The sequence below is a fragment of the Lissotriton helveticus genome, chromosome 5_1 (assembly GCF_964261635.1).
Source record: "Lissotriton helveticus chromosome 5_1, aLisHel1.1, whole genome shotgun sequence".
In the NCBI taxonomy this organism is placed as follows: Eukaryota; Metazoa; Chordata; class Amphibia; order Caudata; family Salamandridae; genus Lissotriton; species Lissotriton helveticus.
This window is the reverse complement of record NC_136065.1, coordinates 555903726-555929082: the sequence shown is the minus strand read 5'-3', so window position 1 is coordinate 555929082 and position 25357 is coordinate 555903726. Positions and strand designations below refer to the sequence as shown.

Below are 25357 nucleotides of genomic sequence, written 5' to 3'. Positions count from 1 at the left end.
TGGCAGCTACTATTTGTGTGTGTTCGAGCACTTCATATGAGTGCTGTGTTTCAGGCCGTCTCCCATAACCCTGTCCATGTAGCTTCTTTTTCCATTCAACTAGCCCCTGCGCATGTTGCTTCTTTTTCCTCCCACCCCCTGCCCTCATCCGTTTTTTCTATACCACCACCCGTGCCCATCCCTGTTTCATCTTTGTTCGTGTTTGGGTTGTGCTTCAGTTAAGGGACGAGGGGATCTGCTGCTGAAAAGAACGGCATTTATTTTGCCATTTTTCTCTTTACTTGCAATGTTTGCACTGGATTCTTTTAGTTATGCTGACAAGGTGCTATATAGTTCTGCTAATCCGCATCCTTAGGCAAATGTGTTCTTTCTCCTGTATTGCGGAGCCTCCCCCGCCTTGGGGGCACGAGGATACGTTCAGAGGGTGAAGTAGCAAGTGGTCAGTAAACTGCTTACGAATAGCCACTTTCCTCACTGCTCCTTGAGTGCTGCCAGCTGGAGCCTGTGTTCACCAAGTCATGGGGACAAACAGAGTTCGATTACGTTGAGAAAGGTAGAACATGGAATCAGGGGAGAAGCCGATACTGCTATATGGTTTCACTGCTTCTATAAATATTGAATTCACTATGACTATCACATTTTTGAGGAATTTCTCTCTTCTGGTCATGCACATGAGAAGGCACAATTGCACTAGAGCGTTCATGCAGGTTGTGTCATATTCTTATATTTGTCTCCTATAAGATAGTCTGTTTGGTAGAAAAGGGGACGTTGGAAAAGGGACAACTTTAGCTGGCAGACCACACTGAGTAGGCATTTATTTTCACTTTTATATCGAAAACTCGGCCCAAAGGCATTGGAGACTTTTACATGTGCACCAGGTGTACATTATACAAGGACACCTATGAGTTCTTGTGTTTCAGGCCGTCTCCCATATCCCTGGCCATGATGCTCCTTTTCCCTGCCCTCCCCAACTATCCCCTCCATGATGCTTCTTTTTCTTCCTACCTCCCTGCCCCATCCGTTTCTTCTCCACCCCAACCCTCATCTGCCCTTATTTGTGTTCGGCTTGTACATCTATTACAGGATGAGGGGATCTGCTGCTGAAAGAATGGCATTTGTTTTGCTTTTTTTCTACTTGTTATGATTCCCGCAGGATCATCACAAGGCCATTGACTCCATGAAAGAAAGAAAGAAAGGTTTTCCTTTCAGTCTTCCATCAAATTGGTATCTAACATGTTACCACTGTTAGTGTGTTAGCAGGAGAGGCCAGCTTGCTTTTTTTAGGTCGAGTGTAAGCGTACAACCTCTTCTATCCTTTAGGATACTTCTCTTGGGGGATTAAAGCCATTCCCCTGCTTTTGATTTGTTTGTTTCAGTGTCCTTTAAAGATCCTTGCTTCCTAGTGGTCAGTCCTGCCTCTTTGTCACTCTTTTACTCTTCTGTTCCTCCCACGAGAGCAGGAGCTAAGTACTGTCTCATTTCGTTAGGGTTTTTATCTGTTCTTTGTGGGATTCTTTTTTTCTTGGTTTCCTGATCTGTTACTGTTTGCCTGTGTTCAGATTCATCGCCATAGCTGCGTAAATGTAAATATAGCAGTTCGAGGCATGTGGGCTGCTAAATTCATATCTATTGCATAGATCGCCGCCTAGTGTTGGGTCCGGATGATCGCACATTGTTGTCCTGGAAGAGTCTTCGAAGTATCCCGAGATAGGTGGCTCCTCCCCTGGACTACAGTGCGCATGGGCATCGACTCCATCCCCAGATTGTTTTTTTCAGCCATTTGGTTCGGATGTGATTTCGACGTCTCCTGTCGGAATCGGTAAAAACAGTTCTCTGAAGGCCAAAAGGCTTTCTAACCTCGTCGGTATTGTTGGCGTTCGGTTCTCGTGTATACTCCGACTCTTCGAGTCGGTTTTCTGGGGAGTCGCGTGACTCTTCGGTCATCGAGGCCCTTCGACGCAGCAAGACCCCGACGAAACTACAATAGAACGAAGTCCGTTCAAAAAGTGTCCTGTGTGCGGTTCGAAGTACCCACACATCGACGTGCATCCTGTATGCAACAAGTGCCTGTCGCCGGCCCACAACAAGGCCAACTGTATGGCCTGTTCGAAGTTCAGGTCGAAGAAGACGCTCAGGATTCGGCGCGTGGCGCGCCTCGAGGCCCAGCGATCGGCACCGGCACCTGTGGACATCTTCAACGACCCCGAGGCAGACGAGCAAGAGCTTCAGCTTCAGATCTCGCCTCCATCGGCGGAGGTCGAGGCCGACTACGGAGAAGCCGTTGAGGGCCTGGACCTAGAGGAATACGTCGAGGAGGTAGGGGACGACGAGGAAGTTTATGGGGCCACGGAAGATAGCTCGGAGGAAGAGCTATGCCCCGTCCGTACAATAACTAAGGCTCAGGTCACGGGATCGCCACTCGGCCTTACCCACGACCCTCACCCTAGGTCCTCGGCCCCGCCTTCTGGCCCGGCTACAGACATTTCAGCGGAGCCTCCGTTACAGAAACCGAAACCGAAACCATCGGCTTCGACATCATCTAAGATGGCCGACACACCATCGAAACCGAAGAAGGCGGACACACCTTCGACACCGTCGTCTTCGGAGGCTTCGAAGCCGAAAAAGGCTGTCGAACACGATAAGGCACCCAAGGGGGCCAAGGAGGCCGCCTCGAAGAAGGTCGTCGACCATGTGTCGATTAAGGTGGTGGAGTCGAAGTCGAAGAAGACTGTCGAGACACCTTCACCCAAGACTACCGCGGCCCCAGGCACACGGACAGTCGAAGTGGCGTCGGCGAAGGCCACCGAGCCGAAGTCTGGAACCACGACGCAAAGGGAAAAATCTGCCGATCCGAAGCCGGCGGCGTCGACGCCTAAGGCCAAGACAGACCGGAGCCTTGCTGTCGAGGGTGCGTCCGCGCCCAAACAGAAGTCGTCAACGCTCGGATCATCACCTGGTGGTGGATCGAGGCCCACGGTCGGATCGACGAAGCCGTCCGCTTCTTTTACTAAGCAGGTCGCGGACTCCCTGAAGAGGCTACGGGACAAGGCGTCGGAGCCGAAAACGCCCTCGGTACCGAAGGCGACTGTTCCACCGAAGAAGACTTTGACGCCGATCCTCTATACTCTGTCGCCGAAGGTGGCGCCGAAGGCTTTCACACCTCGTACGGTGCCCGATGACTCGGAGGGGCTGCGGCAGACTCAGCGTAGTGGAAGCTCTGCTCGACCACTTTCGCAGGACGATGAATCGGAGCATTTTATCGACGCCGACACGGGCAAATTAATGCTCTACAAGAGGAAAATTACATCCCAGCCAGTGGAAATCTTTGTAATCCCTCTAAAAAAGAAAAGGCCTGCACCAGATACTCCAGACCTTGTGGAACCCATTCCTCAACAGCCTGGGAGGAGTCCAACACCTTCACCCACTTACTCAGATGGGGATGGAAATGACCAGAATGAAGAGTATAACTTCCCTGCCAATAATGACCCTGATTAGCAGCAGGACTCATGGGTAGACACTGGTGACCAGGGTGACCAACAGGTGGTTAGTGACCGACAGCTTTATGGGATAAAGACTTCTCCTACTGAAGACTCGGCGGCATTTAATGCCTTAATTGAACGGGCAGCTGCAAATCACAAGGTGGAGATGCATGCCGACCCTGTGGAAGTTGACTTTTTGTTTGATACATTCTCTGCATCGGAAAAGACTGTTAAAACACTGCCAATGCTTAAAGGGGTTCTCAAACATGCCACTGACATTTTCAAAGAACCCACCAGGGCAAGGGTGGTCAACCCACGTATAGAAAAGAAATACAGACCGGCACCTGGGGACCCTGCTTATATACGGGGCCAGTTGCCTCTAGACTCTTTGGTCGTCTCCAATGCACGCAAGAGGGCCAATTCACAGACAACGGGTGAAGCTCCTCCCCCGGACAAAGAGTCAAAAGTGCTGGAGGCAGGGGGCAAAAGGGTGGCAGCGCAGGCAGCAAACATATGGCGCATATCCAATACACAAGCCCTGTTGGCTAGATATGATAGGGCGCATTATGACACCTTGGAACAGCTTTTGCAGCACCTTCCGGACCAGTTCAAAGAAGGAGCTGAAATGTTGATCCAGGAGGGCAAGCTCATTTCTAATGCTGCGATTAAATGTGCGCTTGATGTTGCAGATACAGCAGCAGGGGCGGTGAACACTAGTGTTATGTTAAGGCGTCAGGCATGGCTCCGCATCTCAGGCTTCAAGCCCGAGATCCAAACAACTATCCTCAACCAACCCGTCAATCCAGACAGACTGTTTGGCCCGGAGGTTGACACCACCCTTGAAAAGATTAAAAAAGACACTGAGACGGCTAAGTCCATGGGTGCTCTTCAGTCTCAGCAATACAGGGGCAACACTTTTCGTCGCTCAAGTACAAGAGGTGTTCCCAGAGGACACTTGGCACAGCAGACAAGTTTCAATAGAGGAGGCGCCCAGGCCTCTTACCCCAAACAAAATAGAGGTGGTTACAGAGGACACAGCGCCAAGGGCAGAGGCAGAGGCAACAATAGTTCCCGTTCCTCTGCTGCCCCCAAACAGTGACTCCCTGTCACTGCCCCCCGACCATCCAACACCTGTCGGGGGGAGACTCCAACAGTTCCTGCCAGTCTGGAGAAACATCACCACAGACAGGTGGGTAAGAGAGCTTATCCAGTTCGGGTATTGTTTGGAGTTAACGTCCACTCCACCCAACATACCCCCAAGACAACGTCCTATGTCAGCAGAGCACTTGCACTTATTGCAGCAGGAGGTTCTCGTAATGCTGCAAAAAGGAGCAATAGAGCTCGTGCCAGTGGAGGAAGAAGGCACAGGGGTTTATTCCCTGTACTTCTTAATACCAAAAAAGGACGGCTCACTGCGCCCCCTCAACCTATACATCCTCTCAGAACATTTTCACATGTTGACGCTACAACAGGTTCTTCCACTATTAAACCAGGGGGACTTCCTCGCAACCTTGGACCTCAAGGATGCTTATTTTCACATTCCACTCCACCCATCCCACAGAAAGTACCTCAGGTTTACCATACAGAACAGGCATTACCAGTTCAAGGTCCTACCCTTCGGAGTGACCACTGCACCCAGAGTGTTCACGAAGTGTCTGGCGACCGTGGCGGCGCACCTCAGGAGACAGAACATACATGTCTACCCTTACCTGGACGACTGGCTCGTTCAAGCCAAGTCGGCTCAACAGTGCGCCGCGGACATGTCCCACACTATTCACCTCCTTCACAGTCTGGGGTTCTAGTTAAACTATCCGAAGTCGCACCTCCAGCCAGCCCACGTGCGGCAGTATCTGGGCGCGACCATAAATACTCTGGCTGCCAAAGCACAGCCAAACCCAGCGAGGATCGACAACATCCAGTCGCTAATCCAGAGGTTCAGACCCCAACACTCACTCCCAGCGAGAGTGTTTATGCAGTTGATAGGCATGATGGCCTCCTGCATCTTCATAGTCTCGCACGTGAGACTGCATATGCGTCCGCTCCAGGAATGTCTAGCACATCAGTGGACGCAGGCTCATGGACAGTTGAAAGACCTAGTGTTGGTGACCGGTCGGGCATACAACTCTCTGCATTGGTGGAATCCACACAACCTTTGCAAGGGCCGACCGTTCCAAGAGCCTGTACCACAGATCATCCTCACGACGGACGCATCTCTCCAGGGGTGGGGAGCTCATGTGCTCCACTACACGGTGCAGGGACTATGGACGACACAGCAAAGGAAGATGCACATCAACTGTCTGGAGTTGATGGCGATCTTTATGGCGTTAAAGTCCTTCAAAGTACATTTGTGCAACAAGGTCGTGTTGATCCGGACGGACAACATGACGGCCATGTACTACATCCAGAAGCAGGGGGGTACGCACTCTCCACAGCTGTCTCATCTGGCTCAGAGCATGTGGAAGTGGGCCATTCAGAGGAACATCTTCCTCATGGCGGAACACCTTCCGGGCAAGGACAACCAGATGGCGGATCTGCTCAGCAGGTACAGCCATCAAATGCACGAGTGGGAGATACATCCATCGGTACTCCGCCCGTACTTCCAGCAGTGGGGTCATCCAGAGGTAGACCTGTTTGCCACAAAGGAAAACGCAAAATGCCAAAGCTTTGCCGCCAGGTTCCCTCACCCACAGTCGCAAGGCAATGCGATATGGATGAACTGGTCAGGCAGATTTGCGTACGCTTTTCCCCCAGCACCTCTCATTCCGCTGGTGGCAAGAAAGCTAAAGCAACACTCGATGAAGCTCATCCTGGTTGCTCCAACGTGGGCACGCCAACCATGGTACACCACGTTTCTAGAACTTTCCGTGGTACCGCATCAAAGGCTACACCTCTCGCCCAGGCTCTTGACGCAGAACCATGGCGACATTCAGCATCCAGACCCGCAACAGCTCAATCTGGCGATCTGGCTCCTGAAGTCCTAGAGTTTGGCTACCTTAATCTGCCTCCTGAATGCATGGACATCATCAGAGAGGCAAGAAAGCCCACTACCAGAGCTTGCTATGCAGCGAAATGGAAGCGTTTTGTCATCTACTGTACAGAGCATAACATAAATCCGCTAGATGCATCCATTCCAAACATCATTTGCTACTTGTTACATTTTTACAAATGCAATCTCGCGTACGCTTCCATCCGGATACACTTGTCAGCCATAGCAGCTTATCTTCAGAACAGGCAGCACCTCTCTGTTTTCAGGGTGCCTGCCATTAAAGCCTTTCTAGAAGGGCTGAAGCGGGTCATTCCTCCCAGAACCCCGCCCGCTCCGGTATGGAATCTCAATGTGGTCCTCACTAGGTTGATGGGTCCACCCTTTGAGCCTCTACATTCATGTGAGATTCAATTCTTGACATGGAAAGTGGCTTTCCTCATTGCCATCACGTCTCTCAGACGTGTTAGTGAGCTACAGGCGCTCACAATACAAGAGCCATTTATTCAGGTTCATTCCAACAGGGTGGTGCTCCGCACTAACCCCAAGTTCCTTCCAAAGGTGGTGTCACAATTTCACGTCAATCAGACAATTGAACTGCCCGCATTCTTTCCAAATCCAGAGACGGTAGCGGAAAGAATGCTCCATACCTTGGACGTTAAGAGGGCGTTGATGTACTATATTGACAGAACACAACCATTTAGAAAGACACAACAACTATTCGTTGCCTTTTCAGCTCAGCACAAGGGCAACCCCATTTCCAAAGCGGGAATAGCCAGGTGGATCGTTAAATGTATTCAGATTTGCTATCAGAAAGCTAAACGCACTTTAACGATCCCACCCAGAGCACACTCCACACGCAAGTTAGGAGCCTCCATGGCATTCCTGGGAAACATTCCTTTGGAAGACATTTGCAGAGCAGCCACGTGGGCCACACCACACACGTTTACCAAACATTACTGCGTAGATGTACATTCCAAACAGCAGGCAGCTGTAGGACAAGCTGTTCTCAAGACTCTATTTCAGACTTCTGCAGCTGGCACGGGTGGCCGCCGTTAATGGAGGGACTGCTATATATTCTATGCAATAGATATGAATTTAGCAGCCCACATGCCTCGAACTGAATATGCTACTTACCAGTATGCATCTGTTCTTGGCATGTAGGGCTGCTAACATTCATATCGCCCACCCTCCTCCCCGGCGCCTGTAGCAGCTGCAGATTGCTTCTTGCATTCAATCATTAGCATGGACATCTTTAACACTGTCATACTCCATCTTTGCCGCAATGGCTAAAAACAATCTGGGGATGGAGTCGATGCCCATGCGCACTGTAGTCCAGGGGAGGAGCCACCTATCTCGTGATACTTCGAAGACTCTTCCAGGACAACAATGTGCGATCATCCGGACCCAACACTAGGCGGCGATCTATGCAATAGATATGAATGTTAGCAGCCCTACATGCCAAGAACAGATGCATACTGGTAAGTAGCATATTCATTCCTCTCTCCCACCTCTCAATGTCACAGTTGTGTTAATGCTGCCTCCACGCTGTGCTTCCTGCTCCCTTGCTTGTATTTGTTTTTGCCTTTTTGCACTTCGATGCCCACCGTCACTTGTTTTCATTGGTGTTTCTCAAGAGGGTTATTTAATGCCAGCTGCAATATCTTATTGCTATGATTGTATGTTCTTCACAATGCCCCTTCATTAGCCAGTTTGTGTGGAAGTCTTGACAAACTCATGCAGTTTTAAACTGCAAAGTGAAAACACAATTACAAAATAAGAGAGATGGTTACTTTTGTGCTGTGTTTTCAGAGAAAGTTTCTTTCATAAAGTTGCAGAATTTTACAATCATTGTGCCACTAATTGACATTAGGTGTGGACATATATACTTTAGTATTCATTATTTTTTGACATGGCAAAATGAGGAGTGATTGCAATTTTGTGGTGTAAGGGACCCCACCATCTCAAGGCTTATGGGCTATGATTAGGTTTGATAGCACATGGATGGTCCTTTACACAGCAGTAGTACTGTTGATGCTCTCTGTTTTGAAAAATAATAACTAAAATCAAAACCTTTAACCTCCTCACTGGCCATATATGCAATTTTAATAAAAGTACTTTGTGATTCAAAAACGCATTGTGAAGCACTCGTCGCAGTGGTTGCACAGTCATTTCGAGGGCATTACCTATACAAACGAATAGTATGGGTAAAAACACACAGTCAACAAGACTTATCAAAGGCAATGAGTATCGCCTATACGAGAGCTGCTGGGTTTGTCAATATGTTGTTTTACAGCAGCGTGCACTTTAACTTAATCTTTAGCGATGCTGCACAGCCACGCTTCTGTTCAACATGGCTAAAAGACATTGCTAAGCCAGTAGCTCTCGCATAGGCGAGACCTGTCGACTTTGCCAGTGCTTGTTGCCTAAACTTTCGCTCAGTGAATTTGGCTGCTTTCGGCAGCTGAAATGTCCAGATGAAAGTAAACAGGTCTGTGGTTTTCCTGTGACACTGATTACTTTGATTGGGCCGGTAATTTCTTTAACCAGACTCATCTGAATTAAAGAAACTAATTGTAATGAGGGCATTAAAGAGGGGGTGGAGTGTCGTCCAAGAGGAGGAGTTAGAAGCGCAGAGATGAATTGTATGCCCTATTGAACGTTACAAATGTAACTCGAAGATCACTTATTGTTGCCCAGGCGATGAGAGTAGGCAGTGAAAATAGCAGGCTTAAAGGGCTTCCAGTTCTTTAGTACCCCGAAGCTGATGTTTTGTTGAGAGTTGTTTTCACATTTTAAAATTCTCAATATTACCCCTTTAATTCAATTATGTTTTCAGTTTCCAGTGTATTGATTTCTAACTTTTTTTCAAGGTGTGAAAATGGGAAAATCTTGGAACGATGTACAAAGCAGAAAAATGCTTTATGTGAAGGTAATCACAAGTTTCTTGTATTTTCGAATGTTCTAAAAATATGTTGTTTTAACGGAATGCCTATATTCATATATTTTTTTTGTTTGTTTTAAACTTTATTTAAAGTTTCACATAGGACGAAGAGCAAATCCAAAATAAAAATAATGCCAAAACATGATAAACTCAAGATACCAGTTCAACAAGTGCATGATAAAACAAAAGCATTGCAGTGATATATCGAATAATGACAGTGATCATAGCGTAACGAAACATATCCAGACAATAGGAACAGAAATTACAAATGTCAAGGGAAGGTCTACGAGGGGAAAACCCTGGCAGCATAGTGTTGCTTTATATCGGAGGCATCCTATTGATCGGTAAACATTGTAATAACCAATAATGTATATGAAAGTGCAGTAAACACAAAAATGACCATTAATGTAATATGTCCATCCTGGGAGTACGCCGTACAGATGCTAAGATTGAGAGGGTCAGCCCACCCCAGCCGGGGTGATGCCGGATTGTGTCAGCGACTCCTGGGCATCTCGTTGTCGGGAGATGTAAATGCGATAGGGTTCCCATATGTCAATAGGTCTGGAAGTGGGGGGGAGCAGAGTACTGAACTCCTCGCAGTTCGTGTTGCACATTGCTAAGCTGTTTAACCATGATCGGAGAGTAGGGGCCTTCCCGCTACCCCAGAGCAACGCTATTTCCCTTTTGGCCAACATGAAGCCAAGCGCTGCTAATTTTCTAACGGTTCGGGGGAAGTTTGCAACATATCCCAGCAGCGCAATCTCCGAGTTGGGTAGGAGTGGTATAGAGAGTATAACCCCCATTGCAGAGTGGACGTCTGACCAGTATTGATGTATCTTAGGGCATGTCCATGTTAAGTGTGCAAAGTCTGCAAAAGGGGAGCGGCACTTCGGGCAATTGTGGGGTCGGGAGTTGTCTATTCTATGCGCACGTGCTGGGGTAAAATACATCCGCCGGAGGAATTTAAACTGCAACAATTTGTGCCGACTGTTCAAGGAGACACTCGACGTGGCCGCACAGCAGTACGTCCATTGCTCATCTGAGATAGGGCCACCCAGGTCTGTCTCCCATTCGGTTCTAAGTTTGGAGTCATCGAGAGGTTTAAGGGTAGCGCATAGTTTATATAATTTGGAGATTAGATGTGCGCTGGATGGACTTTGTATGAGCAACGTCAGAGGGGGGACTTCATCAGGGGCCAGAGGAAATGAGGGGAAACGTGCCCAGGCGTGGATTGTACCGGAGAGCCGTCTGGACCTGTCATGGAAATAATACAAGTAGGGCCCCTAGGCGGCCGGAGGGTGTTTGCCACAGGCGACCAGGGCGGTCGCCCTCTCTATATCGCCGTGCAGCGCAGTGTTTGTTAAGAAAGGAAAGTTCTCTGTCCGCCGCGTCTCGGAATTTCATGTTTAGCGCTAAACGACTGGTGGACAGGGCCTCCGAGGGGGCAATCAGTAGTTCGCGGTCCGCGGCCGTAATTTCCTCCTCAAGCTTGTCTAAGGTGGAACGCAGGTCTCGGAGGATCCCTGCGTGCTTCGAAATGCACACCCCTCTAATGAATGCCTTGAAACCCTCCCACAGTACTGCCCATGTGTCAACGGAGCCAGTATTCAAATCGAAGTAATCTTCGATCGCTTGTCTTATTTCTTCCGTATAGACGGGGTCAAGTAGTGCCCTTCCAGGGAAAACGCCAACGTCTCTCGTAACCCCCTTCCCTTGGGACAAACAGTTGAAGCGTGATCGGACTATGATCGGAGAGAGTGCGGGGGAGAGTGTGGATCGCTCCCAACCAACCAGCGATCATAGGTGAGACCAGCCAGTAATCTAGTCTGGTCCATGTGTTGTGGAACCCGGAGTAGTGAGTGAAGGCAGGGTTGTTAGTGTGTAAGTGTGCCTCAACGTCCACAAGGGAATAGTGTGTGCATATATCACAGAGGGCCAGGCGGGAGTGGGGTTTGGAGTCGGGAGTGGAGGCTGTGCTGTCCCTATCATGGTCCAGAAGTAGGTTAAAGTCCCCGCCAAGAATCAACAGCCCGGTGTCTTATCGCAAGGAGGTGAGTGGAAAGGGATTGGAAAAAAGAGGGAGTGTCAGTATTCGGGCCGTAGACACAGACCAAGGATATCCTATGTCCCATTATCTGCCCAGTGACGATCAGAAAACGACCTTGAGGGTCGCCAATTGTGGCAAAGTGTGCGAACTGGACGCGCTTGTGTACAAGGATGGCCACCCATCTGGTGTACGAACTATAACTGGAGAAGTATCTATGTGGGCCCCACCCTGATGCCAGGCCACCAACTGCCGTGACAGCTAAATGAGTTTCCTGCATAAACAGGACATCCACCCTATGACGCGCCACAAAAGCCAGGACTCGCCTCCGCTTCCTATTATCATTCAGGCCTCGCACATTTCAGGTCATCAGTGAAAGTCCGGAAGGACCGGACACATTACCTAGCGTAACCATATTAGCAATGTCTTAGAAGCGGATTCAAAGTATCGGTTAGTCGTATTGCCTGATAGTATTAACACATCTTGCAAACTGCAATAAGCAATAAAAAAGGGAACACAAAGCCCCAAAAAAAAAAACCTTCCCACCCTCCACCCACCCTCTCCCTAACTAGAAAGAGGAATACCCAAGTACCGTTCCCACAAAAATAAACCATGGAGGTATTCACCATGGGGCATGGCAACACCACGCCAGTCGGGCAACCAGCAGTCTGAAAAGTAAAACATTAGAATGGTAATATGCAGTCGAACGAGCAACAACCACTAGACATCTCCTGAACATTGGAGTAGAGCAGTAACAGTTATTCAGCCATTCCCGGTCTGGGAAAAGAGGTCCATACTGGATTGCGAGGACTGCTGAGGAGGGGAATGTGGCCGAGAGCCACCGGGCGAACCACCTCTCTAATGTTTGAAGTTGCGGAAGAAATCTTGAGCGGCTTGTGGTGTATCAAAGATTTTCGCCTTGCCATCAATGTCAACCCTAAGTCGGGCCGGGTAGAGCATACCATAACGGAGTCCTAGATTCCTCAATATGGCCTTGACGCTCTGGTATTTCCGTCTAGCCTCCTGCACCATGAACGTAAAGTCTGGAAAGAAGGACAGTCTGTTGCCCTGCCATTGGACGTCGCCCTTCTCACGGGCTGCACGGAGGGCCGAGTCACGGTCGCGGAAGTTCATCAGCCGTGCGATGATTGGTCTAGGTGGTAGGCCTGGCTTAGGACGAGGGCCCAGGGACCGATGCGCACGTTCCACCACAAAGCCCTGGGTGAAGGTTTCCCTGCCGAAAAGATCCGACAGGAGCTGTTCCACAAATGTGTCTAGAGGACCAGTGGGTGTTGTTTCCGGAACGCCAAGAAGGCGTATGTTGTTGCGGCGTCCCCTTGCCTCCAAATCCTCGTTCTTCATTGCCACGTCTTTGAGGATCTTCTCAACCCTCTCTAGTCGTTTCAGGTAGGAAGAGGTGCCATCTTCGAGGTCAGAAACCCTGGACTCCACCACGTCGAGCCTGCGGTCGTGGCCCTGGATTTTGGCGTTCATAGTGGCCAATTTTATATCCAGGTCGTCGAAACGGGCGTCCAGGGCCTTGAAGCCAGATCTTATTTCGGCTATCATGGCGGCAGCCAGTGAGTTCGAGTCAGCCGCCTCCGCAGGCGCAGCAGCTGCAGCGGAGGGGTCCGCAGAGGGGTCCACCGAGACATCTGGGGGCTTTTCAAATTGTAGTTTAGGCTGTCTTGGGTCTTTCTTGACCATTGTCGCGATAGGACCTCAGGTAGTGCAATACCGTTTGTGACGTGCAGGCGTGGAGGTTAGCCAGGTAGTAGGGGGCTATGGTGAAACCCGGGCCTCAGGGAGGTCGTAGACGGTAGTTCAAGGTGGTTGTGTGGAGCTGTTATTACCCCAGGGCTCCAAGGGTATCAGGCCCAGCCAGGGGGCTGCCAGGGCAAGGAGGCCGTCAGGTGCTGCCTGATGCCAAGGGGAGTCGATGTACTGGCGAGAGTCTTCACTGGGATGGCTGATTTACGACCCTTGTGGCCGGCCGTGGTCCGGCGAAAATATGTGCCGCAGTATCTTTTGTTTGAGTCCCTCGGGGGTCTTGATCAGGATTGTTGGGTGGGCCAGCAGGAGGATGGAATTGCTGCCGCCGGGCGAGACATGCTCCCAAGGTCGGCCAAGAGAGGGCCAAGGATAGGAGGAGGGCGGGATAGTGAGGCAACAAGCCCACCCCCCGTCCAAGAGCGCCCCCCCCCGGGTCCCAAAGGGGGGGAAAAGCGCAGACACCAGGCCCCCACCAGCCCGCAGTCACCCCCCGGCACCCCGCCCCCTCAGGGAGTCGACCGGCACCACTAGTACCCCCAGCCGGCCCCCCAGTCCACCGCGGGCGCCGGCCTCACAAATGCGCCGCAGGCCCGAATGGCCGAAACCTCCGCAGCGGATGCGTGTGCCCAGCGGGGGGGGGGGCGAACGGGAGACAGCGAGCGGGGACAATCCCCAGAGTGACGGGCGCTAGTGGGAGGTCCGCGGGTGGGCAGAACGGTGGCGCCGCCTTACCCGGTCTCCGATTGTTTCAGCGGCGCCATCTTCCGCAGTGTAGGCCCGACACCATGCAGCCAGATCACCGCCTCCAGAGGTGCCGTCGTCGTCTCAGCTGGACACGGACCCATGGCCGGGGTCAGCGTTCGCCAGGGGGAGAGTGATCCATGCGGCTTCGCTCGCTCCACGCCAGGAAAGGGCTGCTGGGAATGCCCGACCGGCGGAGCTCTACGAGGATGCGACCATTTTGGACGATCCCGTAGCCACGCCTCTCCCTAAATTCATACTTGATAAATAAAATGCAAAATCTCAGTGATACACCAAAAATATGCAAAAAATATGTATTCCTATTTCTTCAGTAGATTGGGCAGATTAGGCCGCATAATCTGCTGGTCATCCTTGTGTTTCATAATTCCATGTTCAAAGTTCTCATAATGAGATAAGCCATTTTAGCAGGTAAACATCTCTCTCTCTCTCTCTCTCTCTCTCTCTCTCTCTCTCTCTCTCTCTCTCTCTGTCTCTGTCTCTGTCTCTCTTTCTCTCTCTGTCTGTCTCTTCCCCTCCCTCCCTCTCTCTCTTTCTCTCCCCCCTCCCCAAACTGATAAGGTCACTTCCAATGACCACATTTTCCCAAAGAATCACTTAGCTAATGTAGATGGTTTGGCATGTCCTGCATCATATACACCTTTGCCTGTTGTCTCTTGCCCAACTAGAACGCTATGTGAACAAATTTCTACACCTGCTTGCTTTACTTATTTTATGCGGTCATGTCCAACATCCATAACTCCACACTGTCTTACAGTTAGAGTTGTGCAGTAAGTCGGGCACTCGCCAGTAGGTCAGCCACACTTGAACAAAGCAAGCGTAGGTGTCCTATAGCCCTTGTAGGAGTGGCAGCATAGGCCTCCTGTGATTTTACCAGATCCCTTTTCAGAGGTTTTATGGTGCAGTCTATCCTGTATTAATACCTAAAACAGATGAATTTGAAATGGGCATTTATGAAACTTTGCATAGTTAATGTTCAGAACCTATCCATTGCCCATTGCCCAACAGCCTGCTCATCTCCCAGGTCTCTTTGCCACTCCTTAATGTTAATAGCATGCAATGGGCATTTCTGCTGTATGTTCTTTGGATAGTCTTGCTTGTCCCCATCTGTTACTATATTCAGGTTCAGATAATCCTGCAGCTTCTTGGGTAACTCGTACAAGAGGGAGACAGAGCAGAACAGACCAAGCAGTTCGATGGCATTCAGTTAACAAACTCCAACAAGGACCTGTTGATCAAAACCTCACTTTCCAGGGAAGAGGAAAGAACAGTCATCCATTTCTAAAAATTACCAACAATAGGCATTATAGAATGTTCCTTTCTTTGATGACGTATGCAGGGGTTTTGAGGTATAGTGTGACATCATTTGCTGTACAGCTCCTTTAACACTCTGCTGGAGCAAGAATGTGTTGTGTTGTGCTTAGGCTGTTCCAGCTAGGTTGCTCTCCTTTGTGATGTATGTGGGTTCCATCATGATTCCATGGTTCTTGGGGTGACGGTTTGTCAGTTGGTGTCCAGCTGTTTCTGGTGAAGATGGTGTGGAGTTTCATATCTGCCTCATTAAAGTTCTTCTACTAGCAAATTGTTGTCTGTGTCGGTCCTTTGCATCATAACAGAATTACTACTCTATCTAGAGTTTCATATTGAGTGATAGAGTCCAGGTTTATCATTGAAAATGGTGGCTTTGTTGGCATTCACGGGGGTCTATTTTTAAACATGAGTATCTTATTGGTTTTTCTTTAAATCTGCACCGTGCGGTTTATCAATGCACAGACTTAACCACTTTCCACTACCTAATTCGGAGAGCAGTCTACTGTAGGGAATAATGTGGAGTGAACATGTTTTAATATTATTGTGTTAAGACTCTGAACTCATTCTGATTGTGAAGCTCATTAAGCAAATGTTGCCATTAACATGGAAAGTAGTTTATTGTATTGAAAAAAACGTACTTTTTCGTGCTGATGTGAAGCCATTCACCATTATGCTGCTTCAGTACTAATCTTTATGTAGCAAAAACTAGTGAACTGTGCATGCAGAAAACGGCAAGTTCACTAGACCCGAGTGATAACCATATAGGAGGAAGAATATGAGAGAGGAAGGTAACATAAGAAAGAGACAAAAGAAACGAGAAAAGATAGCCACTGGAGGAAAGTAAAATAGGTAGACTAAATAAACTAAAAGAAGCAAGTGAGGAGGAGTACAGATATGTCAAGGATAATGGAAATGGTGCACTGATGCAGGAATTTCTGAAATGAAATGGTGAAGTTGGCTTTGATCGCTGTTGAGGACAGGAGGGCTTCCCTTTCCTTTTTATGGTACTTCGATCCCAGGAGCTTTCCACAGAGAAAGCGCTATGTCCTTTCTGCTGAATGAATTGTCTGAAGATTTGGGAGAGAAGGGATCAGGAAGGTTAGCAGTGGGTCTGAGTGGAGAGACTAAGAAGCTGTGTGAGTTTGCTGCTGGAGTTAGCCCCTTAGCAGTGCCTATAGGACTTGTACTGCAGCCCGGGTCCCCTTGGCCAGAGGAAAGTGTTGGCTCCTGCAGCTGGGGAGCTGATGTCAAATAGGTGGGCCTGTGATGGGGGAGTGAGGGGACACGCAGTGTTGTTGACTGAGCCATACACAAACATCACTGCTCATGAGGCACAGGCGGTTGGTGCTGAAAGATTCACTGCCACTACCCTTGCCTGTTCTGCCAGAGAGTGAGAGAGTGAAAGATGGAGAGAAGGATAGGTTGTCACAACTTTACCCTGCACTCCTTTCACAGTCTTCTCTCCCAGTCCTCAGAGCTGAATAGATCTCAAATACGAGTCATACTCCCCTGAGATGCCCAACTACACTTTTTTTTTTACATGGACACCCACTGTTTTTTAGGTCGAGCCTAGAGTCAGCGTGCATGCGCTGCTCTGTGAGACTTGTTGTGTGGGGTATGGAATAGGAGCCCCGCCCACTCTCCGCCCATATTTTTCAATTGGCTTGTGTCATTGCCCTTCGTAAATGCTGGATTCTGATTCATAAATAGGCCTGTTAGTCCATCCTTAGTGTCACCTTGTCTTCATCTGTAACCTCCCATGGCGACTGGCCCCTTTACTTCGGTTGTTACACGGTACGTATTCATAAGTCTGTAAGCACTTTTTTCTTTATTGAGTTTCTCTTGCTGTAGGCACGATGTGCTTTGCTTACATTCAGTGTGCCATGCGCGCTGCAATTATTTTTTCCATCTTTAATTACTTTGGTTACAATTGCCACACTTGAGCTTGAACTGTAAAGCGCTGGTGCTGCAATTGCTTTAAAATAAAGAAATTGAAAAATTTAGTTTTTCAATTTCTTTACTTTTGAACCAATCGTGGCACTGCGCTTTAGCTTAAGATATTTATAGTTAAAGCGCGAGTGCAGCAATTGTAACCAAAGTAAATAAAGAGAGAAAAACAGGACGTGCGGCCGCCATTTTTTTCTCTTTATTTTCTTTGGTTACAAGCGCTGCACTCATGCTTTGGCTGTAAACATCTTAAGCTAAAGCGTGGTACCGCAATTACTTCAAAAGTAAAGAAATAGAAAAAAGTGTTTTTCTATTTCCTTACTTTTGAAGCAATCAGGGCACCCAAGCTTCAGCTTAAGATGTTTCCAGCTAAAGCACGAGTGCCGTGATTGCATTCAAATGCTTGTTCCAAATTCCAGCTCTGTTTATCCATTTTTATTCCGACAAGAGCAGCAACAGTTAATTCTTTTCCAGCACTAATACATGAAACAACACTTTTTTTTTGTTTAAGAATTTTATTAAATTTTCAGGAGAAGAAAAAGAAAGACAACACATTCATAGAATATATGAACATATTACAATAAAGTGATCAATATGTAAATACAATACGTAAACAGCATGAGAAGAACAAGAAAAGAGAAAGAAAAGAAGAAAGAAAGATAAAAAAGAAGAAAGTTCAGAAAATTTAAAGAACACGTTGATAGAGAAAAAGAAAAAAAGAATTAGTGTAAAGTAGCATGTGAAGAGAGATATGATGTAAAGGGTAGCCAGAGAAGATCAGCTTTAATTTTTTGAGCGAGAGAAATAGAGGAAACATTAGCAATTCTGTGTTCATCACAAATAAAATTCCACCAAGTTAATGAAGATAATTTGGAATTATCTTTACAAGACAATAAGATAACTTTAAATGCTAATGCAATAAACAAGTCAAATAACATGGAAATAGAATAGAATTCTTCAACAGCAGGTGATGAAGAGCCTAAAAATATGTTTTGTAATGATAATGGAAAATCACATTAAAATTGTTTCATGCAAATAGTCCAAACAGATTTCCAAAATATTAATACATTTGAACAATCATAAAGTTAATGTCTCAACATGCCAGTATCATTAGAACAAGACCAGCATAATGGAGACGAGGATGGGGAAAACTTGGAAATACAAATAGGAGTAATATCAGCCTTATTATAAAGAAAATACAAAGTTTGGGTTATGCGAGCAGCAAGAGAAACTTTAAATAATTTAGGGCCAGATGTAGGTCGGTCGGTAACGGCCGAAAATCGGTATTTTCGGCCGTTACCGACCGGTATTGAGCGATCCGCATGTAGGTGACAGAAATTTGGCCGAATCAGTAAAAAATACAGATTTTTTTTACCTACATATCATTTACCGATTTTTGAATACCGAATCGGTAAAATTCGGTATTTAAGAATCGGTAAAATCAAATTACCTACATCTGGCCCTTAGACCCTAACTTATCCCAAGTCGTGATAGAAAGGGAAAGAGTCTGTTTCCCAAGCTCTTTCAATAGGGGATTTAGGTCTCTCCACAATATGTGACATCGATAGTTTGTAGACAAGAGCTGCATTAGGTCTGTGAGTCTGAAACAGACTATCTAATGGGGTTGTTGGTGTAAGAGATGGAGTACCATTTGGAAGTTCATGAATGGCTAATTGTGATAGTAAGGCAGTTGAGATAGCGGTACATTCATCAATACAAAAGTTGGGTAAATGAAATTGGATTTGTAAATCAGGAAAGTGAATAACGGAATTTTGGTGAATCAATTGGTATACGAAATGAATTCCCTTCTCCTTCCAATATTTGTAATAAAATGATTTACCTTTATATTTGGGATATTTATTATACCATAAAGTGGAGGATAAACAACATTGAAATGGTGTTAATCCTGAGGAATATGTGTTATATAATAAGCTCTGGGAATATTTTAAAATGGGATTTGTGGATAAGAAGGTACTATTAGACATATACAATATGTTTTGAAAGGATAAATCCTTTAATAAAGAGCGTTCAAAAACAACCCATTTGGGAAGAGGGATATCTGCAAAGTCATAGGATAGAGCACTGGATTGTTTAATCAAAAAGGCCGAATGGTAAGCTTTGAAATTAGAGAAGCAGACACCGCCTTCAGATTTAGGACCAATTAGTTTTGAAAGAGCAATTTGTGGATGTTTGTTACTCCATAAAAATTTTGAACAGATGGAGTTAATTTCAGAAAAGTATGAGATGGGGATCCGAGTAGGTAGCATGGAAACTGTGTATAGGACATGCGGGACAATCATCATTTTAATAGTATCCAGGCGACCCCACCAAGAGAGATAAAGGGGAGACCAACTAAGAAGGAGTGACTGAATTTTAGTAATTAATGCAGTAAACAAAAGTTTAATTGTGGTATTTAACGAATCAGAAAACCAAATACCCAGGTATTTAATTTTTGTGGGACTCCATGCGCAATTTGTGTCAGTGAACATAAATTGATAGCATGAGGGATTCAGGGTTAAAACTTCTGTCTTAGAGAAGTTTAATTTATAACCTGAAACACTGGAGTCCAGCCAAACATCCATGAATGGGGGGAGAGAAGTAATAGGGTTTGACATATAAATAAATATATCTTCTGCGTATGCTGATAACTTGGTTTCTATGGAATTATAAGTGAATCCAGTTCTATGAGCATTGAAACGGATGTGTTCAAGGAAGGGTTCAAGGCATAAAACAAATAAGAGGGGAGAAAGGGGACATTTTTGGCGCGTGCCTCTAGATAAGGAGAAAAATTTAGAAAAGTGATTATTTACAAAAATACTGGCCCTAGGACAAGAGAAACAACTTAAAATATGAAATTAAAGTCGGACCCAGGCTAAACCATTGAAGGGTCCTAAACATAAACTGCCAATTGATACGGTCAAAAGCCTTTTCAGCATCCAAAGACAGTGCTGCAAGAGGATATTTAGATTTCCTACCATAGGAAATAATATTTTCAAACATTCGAGCATTATCTGAGGCTAACCTGCCCTTCACAAATCCAACTTGGTCAGTTTTAACTAATAAAGGAACAATATTTTCAAGTCGTAAAGCAAGAATCTTGGCAAATATTTTACAGTCATAATTTATTAAGGTTTTTTAAAGAATTTAATAGCATTAGTTATTTCTTGAGCACTAACCTCTTTCTCCAATGAGGTAAATTCATCAGGTACAGAGGGTGGGGAAGGGAGACCCGAATAGAAGGTATCTAAATTCTGATTGGAGGGATTTGTGTCATCTGAATACAGTGAACGATAATATTCATGAAAAACATTAGCAATTCCTCATCAGACGATACCAATTTGTTAGTTGATTCATTTAAAATAGAACCCATGAGTTTTCATTCAGATTTAATTTTCAAATAGTTAGCTAGCATCTTACCCACTTTATTTTGGCCACTGTGAAATTTAGACTTTACTTTAAGGAGAATATTACATGCTTCGTTGTGGCAAGTTTATAAAGTTCAGCTTTGGCCTCGATCAATTCATGTAAATTGGTAGATGATTTGGATGTGAAATATGTATGTTCTAGAAGTTTAAGGTGCTGTAATGTAGTGTAGTTCCTATATTCCCAATAGGCTCTGCGCATTGGAATAATATAAACAGCAGTGTAGACGTAGGACTGAGGTCGACTAGGTCTCTACTGACTATATTAGACTTAAGGTTTGCCAGCTAGCTCAGAGGTCACTAGAAACTTTCTCGAATAAACGAGGAGGAGTTTAACCTCCCTGGATAGACAAGAAGGGATTAGCTTCTGACAACCATAAAACATGACAACTTTGCTCCCTCAGAATTAGAGTGTATCTCTAGAGTCGTGTGAAAACAATAGACAGCTATTTCACTCAGTCAAGTGTGCATACTTAGTTTTACCAGAGTGCAGAGAAAAGAGAGACGGGCGTTTTCAATAAAAGGTGTTATTTATTGAGCAGTCTTGTTTCTCATGCAAGAGAAATGAATTGCCACAATTGCAATACTCATAGTAAAGTAAAGTGCGTACAGTAAAAGGAGTATTATAAAATAATACTGTAAAAGTATTGATATGGTTTCTTAGCCATAAGATACTTTAAAATAGATAAAATATATACATACATATATACATTGACTAATGTACTCAACTGGTGCTTCTAAATACGCCTACCCCGGTGTACCTGACCTAAGCCTAATACGTGGAAAGGAGTAAGTAAGTAGCAGTTTAAGTTAAGTTGGTTTTGCCAAGAATCTGAATCAAGAATTCTCTTTAAGGGTTTAGTCAGCTCCGTACCTGGGTAATAGAAAGCAGGAGGTCTGGTATCTCTCTTTCAGGACTCGATATACCAGTAACCCGCGAGGGTATCTGGAAACACCGGAGCTGAATTTCTCGGCAGGAGAAAAGACAGCGTCTCTCTCAGGGGCGGCGTCCGTGGGCTCTCGCATCAGCTGGGCTCTCGGGCAAGTAGATAGCCGCTCTGCTCCAAACCACCGTGTGTTTGCTTAAGGCAGCGTTGGTATATTTATACCTGGAAGGTGCCGGGTTTGACGTAAGGTTGGACATAAGCCGTCAATAAAGATGTCACTAAGAACTGGCCGTTCTTACAGTGCTCACAGGAGTTCTAGGACAAAATCAAAACAAAAGCAATGGGGATTTCCCAGGTTGCTGGAGGTTTGGTTTGTTTAGAGAACTCGTTGTGCTTTCTAGGAGTCCGGGGAAGTAGCCTTGCTTAATGTGGACTGCATGGGCTACGACTAAATATGGATACGATTATTATGCCTTTATAAGGATATTATTTATTATAACCACATAAGGGCATAAATCAGGAATATCGAATTAGGGTCCTAGATAGAATTACAACACACACTCCACGATCTAATGTCCATCATTACTAAAACTAAGCAATAGTAAACATATAAAAGTGGATGTGTTTTTCCAACCCACCCCAAAATACATACTTTGCATTTGAAATGGTAAATACACGAAAATGATTATTGGTACTGTACGCTTTTCAAACAGTGTTATCATTCAGAAAAAAGGATTGCATATAATTATCAGCTGAATGATTTGCGAAAATTACACATGGAATGGCTCTTAATACAGAAGAGAAGGTCGAGACCATTCCATCACATAATAATACAAATGCTTGTACTTGTGCTAGAGGTTGAGGTAATATATTGTCTCTAGAGTTCCTAAAATAGAAGCTCTGTTCTCTAAGAATAGTTCTACTTTAAGCAGAGTACTTTGTGCCTAAAAAAGGTAAATATTTTGGAAGTGAGAAAAAATAATTTCGCTTTCAGGGGAAAAAACAGTTCCAAAAGTTTTCAGTAGCTTTTGTTTATCAAAGCTGAAGGCCGAATTCAGAGTTCAGGGAACGCTGTGTGCTCGTTGCTTAGAAAAGTTATTCTTTCTGTTCAGGGGAGAACATCATTTCAGACAGACTCTCAAAAAATTGGTCTACGGCTTCAGGTGAAAGTTCGACCAAGTTTGAAAATGCCGCAACAGTACAGTCGTGAGAATGATTGCTATCATCGATGTCAGGATCAGCAATGCTCACAGAAGGTCGTACCTGGGTGATGCTGCTCTCATCTCGTACTTCACTGCCACATAATCGTAGTGATGAAGTCTCAACGAATGCCGTCATCAGAATATGTAGCCGCTGGGGACAACACGATGCATGAGCCGTTACAGGACTTAGCAAAGTATCTGTATCCATTGGTACTGCTGATGGTAGTGTAAGACAGATGTCCAACATGCATTCTTCTCCGCATAGCATACATCGAAGCACAGGTAAGATGCAATTCTGCCAGATGGGTCTGAATGAAAGAAACCAGGTCATATTCAGATCTCTTAGCCGGGCTAATCCAAGGACTTTAGTTATGCGGTCCCGATAGCGTATAGCTAGGATCGTTTCTTCCATCGTTGCTGGAGTCTTGTCTGCGACTTGGCTTGCCATATCGGAGGAGAAGGATCAAAAATAAAATTCCTGCTACGAGTCCCAAAAGAAGTGGTAGGCCGCCCAAGACAGAATGGACAAAATTAGGAAAAATGCCCAGAACTGTTTTGAAGGGTGTTAACAGTCCCCAAAAAATTGTCTTAAATACATGTGGAATGCCACTGGTATCTGACATATTTAGGATTTGGCTTAGCATTTCTGTGAAATGCACAGGGCAATTTGTTGATAAAAGGCTATGTATCTCTGCTGTTGTCCTTGCAACTTGCAGATCATACGTTTCTTTTGATGACTGTTAGATCTGGGGGTCTCTAGTTGGCAGAGGTAGGTACCACTGTCCAAATAGGGACCCTTGCTTCTAGTCAGGGCAAGGAGATAACCCTCTGAGATAACCCCTGCTCACCCTCTAGGTAGCTTGGCCCGAGCAGTCTAGGCTAACCAGAGGCAATGCGTAAAGTATTTGTACCAACACTCACAGTAACACAGTGAAAACACCACAAACTGACTCCACAACAGTTTAGAAAAATAAAGGTATTTTTAATCTAAACTACACAAGACCAAAACGACAAAAATCCAACATACACAGTTCAAGAATATGGTTTCAAAAAGAGTTCTTAAGGTTGCGTTAAAATTCTTCAAGTTGCGGTAAAATAAACCACAGATGCGTGAAAAGTTCACAGTTGCGTCACGTTTACTCACAGTACCTTTAGTTGCAACAAAGTTCCAAAAGCAGAAGCTGGTGCGGTGGAAAACAAGCGATGCGTTGCTCCTGAGACCCTGGGGAGGCGATGCGACAGCCCCGCTGCAGCAGCGGGCGTGTTGCGACGAATCCGGTCTGTATGGGGAGGAAGGCCACTTGTATGGATTCCGGTGCGTAGGTTCCGTAGGAAGTCTGTTCTCGCAAAGGCACGATGCGACGATCTCGTAGGTGCTGCGACGATCTCCGGGGCGACGATGCGCGGTCCAGCGGCGATCCTTTCTCTCGCAGCTCCTCGATGCGATGATTCTGCGATGACACTCGCAGCGACGTGATGCGGTCCGCAAGCAAGCGGTGCGGCGTTCTCACCCAGCGACGACAGGCTCTGCGACGATACTCGCAGCGATGTTCGATTCTCCCGCACCGGTCTGGTGCGTCCCGCAAACGAAGGATGCGACGTCTCTGGCAGCAGCGTCAGGCGCTGCGACGATCTCGACCTCCGTAGCGGCGGGAAATTTCTCGCACTGTCGGGGATGCGCTCCGCAAGCGAGCGATGCGACACTTTTCAGATTCAAAAGTCACTCAAGCTTAGTTTCAAGCTTCCCAGCACAGGTCCAACCTCCAGAGGCCCCACAACTGGATCAAGCACTCTAGGAGGGACAGAACTCTCTCAGCAGAGTTCAGGGAAGCTGGGGGTGAAGTCCTTTTGTTCCTGGGACTTCAAAAAACAGGGAGCCAGCTCTTCTCAGGCCCTTGGAGATTCCTTCAAGACAGGGGACACAAGGGGCGCTAGAGGGCGCACTGCGGGATGGCTGGCTGAACTGTCAGCTCCGCCGGATGGACGCCACCATAACGACCCTTTCGCCCTTCTAAACCACCGACCCAGCTGAACTGCGGCCAGCTCCGCGTGTCGGAAGCTAAAGCCGTCAGAATGATCTGATTCTGACAGAGTTTGGTGAGCTGCACGGCGAGAAAACAGCGGAAACCCAAGACGCCGCCGGGGCACTGACAAGATGGCCGCGCCTGACGGCTGCTGCTCTGAAGCGACCAACTGACCAGCGGAGCGCTGAGGGTTGCTGCGGAGTGATCCCAGGCCGCGCCGCAGCGGCTGTAGGAGCAGCGAGGCGACAAAACAACGGAGGCCGGTAGATGCGGGGAAAAAAAACGGAGAAGTCCGGTGTGCGTTCCACTGCGCCCAAGATGGCGGCGGCGCTGGAACGCACGAGACCGGCGGTATCGGCGGCCCCTGGGACAGGCGGCATGGAGCCCCATCGGGAGCGGGAATAGCGACTGACGAGGTGAGCCAACCCAGCGCTAAGCGCCGCCTGACCAGACCAGCTGACCCCCCAGACCGGCGAGCTCCCTGCACAGTGCGCTCAACGGAGGTGCGTGGAGCTTCCCTTGAAGAAGTAGACGCTACCTCCCACACCCACAGCGAGAGAGTTCAGGGCCGGAGTGCGCCAT

General features: G+C 46.9%; 1 protein-coding gene across 2 annotated transcripts in view; it reads left to right on the top strand.

Moving 5' to 3' along the window:
- FAS (Fas cell surface death receptor) overlaps positions 1 to 25357 on the top strand; it is a 195444-nt gene that overhangs the window by 55208 nt on the left and 114879 nt on the right. For both annotated transcript variants that reach the window (XM_078642877.1, XM_078642878.1), the window contains exon 5: positions 9336 to 9394. In XM_078642877.1, the coding sequence (XP_078499003.1) occupies positions 9336 to 9394 (59 nt within the window). The remainder of the gene's footprint in view (positions 1 to 9335; positions 9395 to 25357) is intronic.